The sequence below is a fragment of the Salvelinus namaycush genome, unplaced genomic scaffold (assembly GCF_016432855.1).
Source record: "Salvelinus namaycush isolate Seneca unplaced genomic scaffold, SaNama_1.0 Scaffold2093, whole genome shotgun sequence".
In the NCBI taxonomy this organism is placed as follows: Eukaryota; Metazoa; Chordata; class Actinopteri; order Salmoniformes; family Salmonidae; genus Salvelinus; species Salvelinus namaycush.
In genome coordinates, this window is record NW_024058890.1 from 26447 (window position 1) to 36673 (window position 10227).

A 10227-nucleotide genomic window follows, 5' to 3' on the forward strand; every position below is an offset into this window, starting at 1 on the left:
TTCATTCAGTAGTATGATAACTGCATTTTATCATGACACAGTGCGAATTTATATCTGTGATGTTTCAATTATTTCTTACCCTGTTGGCTGTGTGGAGCTTACTTTTCTGGTAAATACAGGGCCATGTTTTCATTCCTAACAGGAAATGGCAGCTGCCTGAGCATTTGCAATAGTTAAAGTAATTAGCAGATGTTTCCGTTTAGTTCGTTTTGCTGTTGTACCAGGTAATTTCAGTCCTCCTCAAACTATCAATTAGCCAGGTGAATTTGTAGATATATCTGCACAGTATGCTTGTTTGTCAGCTAACTAGCCAGCGAGTTTAAGTGGAATGATTAACTCACAATATTTACATTCATGCCCTGCTTCTCGTGGGGTGAGCCTGATGTTCCCGCCTCATGTCTAAACATGGCGAAAAAAGGGGACAAGAAGTCAAAATGTCGATGCAGCTCTTTTTCAATCCTGTATCACCATCTTTATCTGGATAGAAAACACATTGTTTTAAGTAAATACAAACACACCTAGGGTACTATTTGCCCTGAAGAGGTGAAACATTGCGATGAGTCCTTTGTGAACTAGCTAGCCAACTTTAGCTAATGTAGCTAACTAGCAAACCAAGGTACCTAACTAGCTAGCCCATCAGGCAATATTTAGCTAGCTAGTTAGTTAACACTAGCTTACCGTTCCGTGCAGTCAGACTTTTCTAAGCGGCGACGTGCTAGCTAACCAACTATCCTTGCCATGGTGCCGGCCTAACGTTAGCTAGCAAGTCTGACTACACGAACGGTGAGTTAGCATCAACTAGTTAGCTAAATATCCCTTCCCTGGTGGACTAACGTTAGCTAGCAAGTCAGACTACACGAACGGTGAGTTAGCATCAACTAGTTAGCTAAATATCCCTTCCCTGGTGGGCTAACGTTAGCTAGCAAGTCTGACTACACGAACGGTGAGTTAGCATCAACTAGTTAGCTAAATATCCCTTCCCTGGTGGGCTAACGTTAGCTAGCAAGTCTGACTACACGAACGGTGAGTTAGCATTAACTAGCTAGCTAAATATCCCTTCCCTAGTGGGCTGATGGTAGCTAGCATGTCACCACATTAAAAAGTTACACAAATTATAAAACACAAATGTGTACTTATCGGAGTAGTGGTTTAAATCCGGTACATAGCACAGAAACATGCTTGCTTCTGATCGACGGAGAGACCTAATGTTAGCTAGTTCAATACAAAGGCTAGAGGGTAATTAAAAAAATTATAGTAATGTGAAAATACTAAGGTAGCTAGCTAGGTAATTTGTAAAATAATAAACAAGAATACACGAGAAATACACAATATCAATTACTTACACGAAAAACCAAAAAAAAAGGCTATAATATCTACTTGCTAGGTAACTTGATACTTGTTGATGAGAGTTTGCATGGAGAAATGTGTCTTGAGGGATGACGTCGAAGCTTGCGACAGGATGTGTAGTTCTGTATGATAGCCACATTAGCGGCTAATTAGCGTTTCATTTTTGGGGAGGTGAATATATTGATAAAAGTTCCCTTGTCCAAGAGAGATTTCCATGGTTATCAAAACGTCACGCCAGGGTAAGACTACATGAAACACAGACCTGGTATGAAGTAGTCTCAGGTGAAGAAATGATTAGTGTAAAAAAACAATTGGAACCATTTCCTGGTTTTACCGCTAGGTTTTATGGGTATGATGACCCATACTGTTGTACTCTATAGTCTGATAATGAAGCTGTACACAGGTGAAGACCAATAATGTAGCTAAACCCTGGATGACTGACGGGGCGCTGTTGAAGCCACCGCTCAGCCATCTAAATGTATTATGTCTACACCTCTACTGTAGGGCTCTGTTACTACATGTATTATGTCTACACCTCTACTGTGGGGCTCTGTTACTACATTTATTATGTCTCCACCTCTACTGTGGGGCTCTGTTACTATATTTATTATGTCTACACCTCTACTGTGGGGCTGTTACTATATTTATTATGTCTCCACCTCTACTGTGGGGCTCTGTTACTACATTTATTATGTCTACACCTCTACTGTGGGGCTCTGTTACTACATTTATTATGTCTACACCTCTACTGTGGGGCTCTGTTATTACATTTATTATGTCTACACCTCTACTGTGGGGCTCTGTTACTACATTTATTATGTCTACACCTCTACTGTGGGGCTCTGTTACTATATTTATTATGTCTCCACCTCTACTGTGGGGCTCTGTTACTACATGTATTATGTCTACACCTCTACTGTGGGGCTCTGTTACTACATTTATTATGTCTACACCTCTACTGTGATGCTCTGTTACTACATGTATTATGTCTACACCTCTACTGTGGGGCTCTGTTACTACATTTATTATGTCTACACCTCTACTGTGGGGCTCTGTTACTATGTTTATTATGTCTACACCTCTACTGTGGGGCTCTGTTACTACATTTATTATGTCTACACCTCTACTGTGGGGCTCTGTTACTATGTTTATTATGTCTACACCTCTACTGTGGGGCTCTGTTACTACATTTATTATGTCTACACCTCTACTGTGGGGCTCTGTTACTATATTTATTATGTCTCCACCTCTACTGTGGGGCTCTGTTACTACATTTATTATGTCTACACCTCTACTGTGGGGCTCTGTTACTACATTTATTATGTCTACACCTCTACTGTGGGGCTCTGTTACTACATTTATTATGTCTACACCTCTACTGTGGGGCTCTGTTACTACATTTATTATGTCTACACCTCTACTGTGGGGCTCTGTTACTATATTTATTATGTCTACACCTCTACTGTGGGGCTCTGTTACTACATGTATTATGTCTACACCTCTACTGTGGGGCTCTGTTACTACATTTATTATGTCTACACCTCTACTGTGGGGTTCTGTTACTATATTTATTATGTCTACACCTCTACTGTGGGGCTCTGTTACTACATTTATTATGTCTACACCTCTACTGTGGGGCTCTGTTACTACATTTATTATGTCTACACCTCTACTGTGGGACTCTGTTACTACTAAATACACTAGATGACTGATAGGGGGTGCTGTATTGAAGCCGCCGTGCCTCCATCTTGGTATTCCTCCTTCATTGGAAGCTAATAGAAATTAATTTATTAATGTCTACATTCGTTTTTTGACATGTTTATTCTGCAGATACCTTAATGAATACTTTTAAATTATATTATGTTAAACATTAAAATAGCAAATATATATATATAGTATTAAAGCATTTTCCTTTAAGTATTTTTCCTCCTCTATATTAGAGTATATAATTCTGTCCTTGAAACATTTCATTCCATTCATTCCTATGGAGGACTGCTCCTATCGGGGAGTTCCAATATGGCCAACTGGTGACTTCAAGCCACTCAGTTGCAAACACATAGCATCAGCAATCTAGGGTTTATATACACATCATTGGTGAAGACAGGTGTCGTTGCACGTGCTGCCGTGCTCTCCTGTTGTCAATGCCCCTGTGCTGTCAAGGCCAAGGTTCCAAGTTCAACATCGTGCCCTCTGGTAGGGCGTGGCCACACGCATGCCCCTGTGTGATTGGTTGACAGGGGGCTTAAAAAGGCGGGGCAGGGCAATCTGGGATACGTTGCCTTGAAGTTAGAACATAGGTTAGATAGCTACTGCAGCAGACAACTCCCCTCTCTCTCCTTCTGTCTCTCGCTTTATCTATCTAACATAAGTTTTTCTCTGTTCCCTTCTTTCTCTCTCTGTCTTCCCTGTCTTCTCTCTCTCTCCTTCTCCCTCTCTCTCTCTCGGTGAGGAGGATGTCTAAGCCCCAGAATGGTGAGCCAGGCAGCCCAGCAGGAGTCCCAACAGCAGATGATCCAGAGGTGATGTTCCAGGTGCCTGGTCCAACCGTCTCCTTCTCCAGACTACACTACTCTGTCATGGAGAGCAATGGACTCTGCCACAAGAGAGGACCTGAGAAACACATCCTCAAAGACGTCAGGTAGGGGAATGGGTGTGGGGGGGGGGGTGAGAGACGTCAGGTAGGGGAATGGGTGTGGGGGGGGTGAGAGATGTCAGGTAGGGGAATGGGTGTGGGGGGGTGAGAGATGTCAGGTAGGGGAATGGGTGTGGGGGGAGGATGAGAGAGAGACAGAGACAGAGAGACCATGGTAAGAGAAAAATTAAGATTTGTTAATACTTGTGCATCTGTGTGTGTAAATGTTTGTGTTTATACAGATCTGGTCCTAGATCGGTGGTTAGTATCCACAGTGCCTTCAGGTCCTAGATCAGTGGTTAGTATCCACAGTGCCCAGTGTCTTCAGGTCCTAGATCAGTGGTTAGTATCCACAGTGTCTTCAGGTCCTAGATCAGTGGTTATGGTTAGTATCCACAGTGTCTTCAGGTTCTAGATCAGTGGTTATAGTTAGTATCCACAGTGTCTTCAGGTCCTAGATCAGTGGTTATGGTTAGTATCCACAGTGCTTTCAGGTCCTAGATCAGTGGTTAGTATCCACAGTGCTTTCAGGTCCTAGATCAGTGGTTAGTATCCACAGTGCTTTCAGGTCCTAGATCAGTGGTTAGTATCCACAGTGCCTTCAGGTCCTAGATCAGTGGTTAGTATCCACAGTGCTTTCAGGTCCTAGATCAGTGGTTAGTATCCACAGTGCCTTCAGGTCCTAGATCAGTGGTTAGTATCCACAGTGCTTTCAGGTCCTAGATCAGTGGTTAGTATCCACAGTGCCTTCAGGTCCTAGATCAGTGGTTAGTATCCACAGTGCCTTCAGGTCCTAGATCAGTGGTTAGTATCTACAGTGCCTTCAGGTCCTAGATCAGTGGTTAGTATCCACAGTGCCTTCAGGTCCTAGATCAGTGGTTAGTATCCACAGTGCTTTCAGGTCCTAGATCAGTGGTTAGTATCCACAGTGCCTTCAGGTCCTAGATCAGTGGTTAGTATCTACAGTGCCTTCAGGTCCTAGATCAGTGGTTAGTATCCACAGTGCCTTCAGGTCCTAGATCAGTGGTTAGTATCCACAGTGCCTTCAGGTCCTAGATCAGTGGTTAGTATCCACAGTGCTTTCAGGTCCTAGATCAGTGGTTAGTATCCACAGTGCCTTCAGGTCCTAGATCAGTGGTTAGTATCCACAGTGCCTTCAGGTCCTAGATCAGTGGTTAGTATCCACAGTGCCTTCAGGTCCTAGATCAGTGGTTAGTATCCACAGTGCCTTCAGGTCCTAGATCAGTGGTTAGTATCCACAGTGCTTTCAGGTCCTAGATCAGTGGTTAGTATCCACAGTGCCTTCAGGTCCTAGATCAGTGGTTAGTATCCACAGTGCTTTCAGGTCCTAGATCAGTGGTTAGTATCCACAGTGCTTTCAGGTCCTAGATCAGTGGTTAGTATCCACAGTGCTTTCAGGTCCTAGATCAGTGGTTAGTATCCACAGTGCTTTCAGGTCCTAGATCAGTGGTTAGTATCCACAGTGCTTTCAGGTCCTAGATCAGTGGTTAGTATCCACAGTGCCTTCAGGTCCTAGATCAGTGGTTAGTATCCACAGTGCCTTCAGGTCCTAGATCAGTGGTTAGTATCCACAGTGCTTTCAGGTCCTAGATCAGTGGTTAGTATCCACAGTGCCTTCAGGTCCTAGATCAGTGGTTAGTATCCACAGTGCCTTCAGGTCCTAGATCAGTGGTTAGTATCCACAGTGCCTTCAGGTCCTAGATCAGTGGTTAGTATCCACAGTGCCTTCAGGTCCTAGATCAGTGGTTAGTATCCACAGTGCTTTCAGGTCCTAGATCAGTGGTTAGTATCCACAGTGCCTTCAGGTCCTAGATCAGTGGTTAGTATCCACAGTGCCTTCAGGTCCTAGATCAGTGGTTAGTATCCACAGTGCCTTCAGGTCCTAGATCAGTGGTTAGTATCCACAGTGCCTTCAGGTCCTAGATCAGTGGTTAGTATCCACAGTGCTTTCAGGTCCTAGATCAGTGGTTAGTATCCACAGTGCTTTCAGGTCCTAGATCAGTGGTTAGTATCCACAGTGCTTTCAGGTCCTAGATCAGTGGTTAGTATCCACAGTGCTTTCAGGTCCTAGATCAGTGGTTAGTATCCACAGTGCTTTCAGGTCCTAGATCAGTGGTTAGTATCCACAGTGCCTTCAGGTCCTAGATCAGTGGTTAGTATCCACAGTGCTTTCAGGTCCTAGATCAGTGGTTAGTATCCACAGTGCCTTCAGGTCCTAGATCAGTGGTTAGTATCCACAGTGCTTTCAGGTCCTAGATCAGTGGTTAGTATCCACAGTGCCTTCAGGTCCTAGATCAGTGGTTAGTATCCACAGTGCTTTCAGGTCCTAGATCAGTGGTTAGTATCCACAGTGCTTTCAGGTCCTAGATCAGTGGTTAGTATCCACAGTGCTTTCAGGTCCTAGATCAGTGGTTAGTATCCACAGTGCTTTCAGGTCCTAGATCAGTGGTTAGTATCCACAGTGCCTTCAGAAAGTATTCACCTCCCTTGTTGTTGTAGTGACTGGATGTAGTGATGTTGTAGTGATGTTGTAGTGACTGGATGTGGTGATGTTGTAGTGATGTTGTAGTGATGTTGTAGTGACTGGATGTAGTGATGTTGTAGTGATGTTGTAGTGACTGGATGTAGTGATGTTGTAGTGACTGGATGTAGTGATGTTGTAGTGACTGGTCATAGTGATGTCGTAGTGATGTTGTAGTGACTGGATGTGGTGATATTGTAGTGATTGGATGTAGTGATGTTGTAGTGATGTTGTAGTGATGTTGTAGTGATGTTGTAGTGACTGGTCGTAGTGATGTTGTAGTGATGTTGTAGTGACTGGATGTGGTGATGTTGTAGTGACTGGATGTAGTGATGATGTAGTGATGTTGTAGTGACTGGATGTGGTGATGTTGTAGTGATGTTGTAGTGACTGGATGTAGTGATGATGTAGTGATGTTGTAGTGATGTTGTAGTGATGTTGTAGTGACTGGTTGTAGTGATGTTGTAGTGATGTTGTAGTGACTGGTCGTAGTGATGTTGTAGTGATGTTGTAGTGATGTTGTAGTGATGTTGTAGTGACTGGATGTAGTGATGTTGTAGTGACTGGATGTGGTGATGTTGTAGTGATGTTGTAGTGATGTTGTAGTGACTGGATGTAGTGACTGGATGTAGTGATGTTGTAGTGATGTTGTAGTGATGTTGTAGTGACTGGATGTAGTGATGTTGTAGTGATGTTGTAGTGACTGGATGTTGTGATGTTGTAGTGATGTTGTAGTGATGTTGTAGTGACTGGATGTTGTGATGTTGTAGTGATGTTGTAGTGACTGGAGGTAGTGATGTTGTAGTGATGTTGTAGTGATGTTGTGGTGACGTTGTAGTGATGTTGTAGTGACTGGATGTAGTGATGTTGTAGTGATGTTGTAGTGATGTTGTGGTGATGTTGTAGTGATGTTGTAGTGACTGGATGTAGTGATGTTGTAGTGACTGGATGTAGTGATGTTGTGGTGATGTTGTAGTGATGTTGTAGTGACTGGATGTGGTGACTGGATGTAGTGATGTTGTAGTGACTGGATGTGGTGATGTTGTAGTGACTGGATGTATTGATACCACAGGACCAATGACTCTTGCTGCTATCTGGTGTTGACCACCTTTTGACATTGTACTCAAGGAATTTAAACAGTTGGACAACAGTTGCGTTAAAATTCCTTGCTCTGTACTCTAGTTCACAACACACTAGTGCTATCTCTCACTGCTTAACACCTCGGCTTTATCTCAGTGGGCTAACAAGGTCCCTAAAGCTAGCTCTCAGTGCTTAACACCTAAGCTTTATCTCTATGGGCTAATAAGGTCCCTAAAGCTAGCTCTCAGTGCTTAACACCTAGGCTTTATCTCAGTGGGCTAACAAGGTCCCTAAAGCTATCTCTCAGTGCTTAACACCTAGGCTTTATCTCGATGGGCTAACAAGGTCCCTAAAGCTATCTCTCAGTGCTTAACACCTAGGCTTTATCTCAGTGGGCTAACAAGGTCCCTAAAGCTAGCTCTCAGTGCTTAACACCTAGGCTTTATCTCAGTGGGCTAACAAGGTCCCTAAAGCTATCTCTCAGTGCTTAACACCTAGGCTTTATCTCAGTGGGCTAACAAGGTCCCTAAAGCTATCTCTCAGTGCTTAACACCTAGGCTTTATCTCAGTGGGCTAACAAGGTCCCTAAAGCTATCTCTCAGTGCTTAACACCTAGGCTTTATCTCGATGGGCTGACAAGGTCCCTAAAGCTATCTCTCAGTGCTTAACACCTAGGCTTTATCTCAGTGGGCTAACAAGGTCCCTAAAGCTAGCTCTCAGTGCTTAACACCTAGGCTTTATCTCAGTGGGCTAACAAGGTCCCTAAAGCTAGCTCTCAGTGCTTAACACCTAGGCTTTATCTCAGTGGGCTAACAATGTCCCTAAAGCTAGCTCTCAGTGCTTAACACCTAGGCTTTATCTCGATGGGCTAACAATGTCCCTAAAGCTAGCTCTCAGTGCTTAACACCTAGGCTTTATCTCGGTGGGCTAACAAGGTCCTGAGCACAAGTAATTGGTTATGCTGTGTAATGGTAGTTGCTCTTGATTGGTCATTTTATGGCATGGTCACTTTTGATTGGTTGTTCTATGTCATGGTAATTTCTGATTGGTGATTCTGTGTCATGGTCATCTCTGATTGGCTTTTCCAGCGGCATCATGAGACCAGGGATGAACGCCATCATGGGGCCAACAGGAAGTGGAAAAACATCGTAAGTCACACATACCTCCTCTCCTCTCCTATCCTCTTCTCTCCTCCTCTCCTCTTCTCTCCTCCTCCTCTCCTCTCCTCTCCTCTCCTCTCCTCTCCTCTCCTCTCCTCTCCTCTCCTCTCCTCTCCTCTCCTCTCCTCTCCTCTCCTCTCCTCCTATCCTCTTCTCTCCTCCTCTCCTCTTCTCTCCTCCTCTCCTCTTCTCTCCTCCTCTCCTCTTCTCTCCTTTTATCCTCTTCTCTTCTCTCCTCCTCTCCTCTTCTCTCCTCTCCTCTCCGCTTCTCTCCTCTTCTCTCCTCTCCTCTCCGCTTCTCTCCTCCTCTTCTCTTATCCTCTTTTCTCCTCTTCTCTCCTCTTCTCTCCTCCTCTCCTCTTCTCTCCTCCTCTCCTCTTCTCTCCTTTTATCCTCTTCTCTCCTCCTCTCCTCTTCTCTCCTCCTCTCCACTTCTCTCCCCCTCTCCTCTTCTCTCCTTTTATCCTCTTCTCTCCTCCTCTCCTCTTCTCTCCTCTCCTCTCCGCTTCTCTCCTCTCCTCTCCTCTCCTCTTCTCTCCTTTTATCCTCTTCTCTCCTCCTCTCCTCTCCTCTCCTCTTCTCTCCTTCTCTTCTCTCCTTCTCTCCTCCTCTTCTCTCCTCCTCTCCTCTTCTCTCCTCCTCTTCTCTTCTCTCCTCTCCTCTCCGCTTCTCTCCTCCTCTTCTCTTATCCTCTTTTCTCCTCTTCTCTCTTCTCTCTTCCTCTCCACTTTTCTCCTCTTCTCCTCTCCACTCCTCTCCTCTTCACTCCTCTCCTCTCCACTTTTCTCCTCATCTCCTCTCCTCTCCTCTCCTCTCCTCTCCTCTCCTCTCCTCTCCTCTCCTCTCCTCTCCTCTCCTCTCCTCTCCTCTCCACTCCTCTCCTCTCTCCCTAGTCTCCTGGATGTGATAGCAGGTCGTAAGGACCCAGCAGGGTTGAAGTTAGGTCAGGTTCTGGTCGATGGGAAGATGGTGGACTCTGACCTCCGGCTCATGTCTGCCTACGTGGTTCAGGTGAGGGAGTGTGTTGTCTACCTTTTCTAGAAACCTTCACTATGGTGTTGACAGACTGGTCAAAATGATGATCTGATGATGAGACTGGTTAGAACAGGAATAGAGATTCTATCGTTCAGATGGCATTCTATGATAACTTCTGTCTGTCTGTCTCTCTCTCTCTCTCTCTCTACATCTCTCTACCTCTCTCTCTCTCTCTACATCTCTCTCTCTACCTCTCTCTCTCTCTACCTCTCTCTCTCTCTCTCTACATATCTCTCTCTCTACATATCTCTCTCTCTCTCTCTCTCTCTACATATCTCTCTCTCTCTCTACATATCAATTCAATTCAATTCAAGGGGCTTTATTGGCATGGGAAACATGTGTTAACATTGCCAAAGCAAGTGAGGTAGACAATACACAAAAGTGAAACAAACAATACAAATTAACAGTAAACATTACACATACAGAAGTTT

At 44.5% G+C, this 10227-nt stretch overlaps 1 protein-coding gene across 1 annotated transcript; it reads left to right on the forward strand.

Annotated features, from left to right (window-relative positions):
* Positions 1 to 2467: 2467 nt before the first annotated feature.
* Positions 2468 to 9817, forward strand: LOC120038138 (broad substrate specificity ATP-binding cassette transporter ABCG2-like). The gene is made up of 3 exons (XM_038984032.1): positions 2468 to 3985; positions 8690 to 8749; positions 9655 to 9817. The coding sequence occupies exons 1-3, from the start codon at positions 3801 to 3803 to the stop codon at positions 9800 to 9802; spliced, it is 393 nt and encodes a 130-aa protein (XP_038839960.1). The 5' UTR covers positions 2468 to 3800; the 3' UTR covers positions 9803 to 9817.
* The last annotated feature ends 410 nt before the right edge of the window (positions 9818 to 10227 follow it).

Coding starts and splice junctions, on each gene's coding strand:
- LOC120038138 (XM_038984032.1), top strand. CDS start 3,801: ATGTCTAAGCCCCAGAATGGTGAGCCAGGCAGCCCAGCAGGAGTCCCA. Junction 3,986..8,689: donor CACATCCTCAAAGACGTCAG/GTAGGGGAATGG, acceptor TGGCTTTTCCAG/CGGCATCATGAGACCAGGGA. Junction 8,750..9,654: donor ACAGGAAGTGGAAAAACATC/GTAAGTCACACA, acceptor CTCTCTCCCTAG/TCTCCTGGATGTGATAGCAG.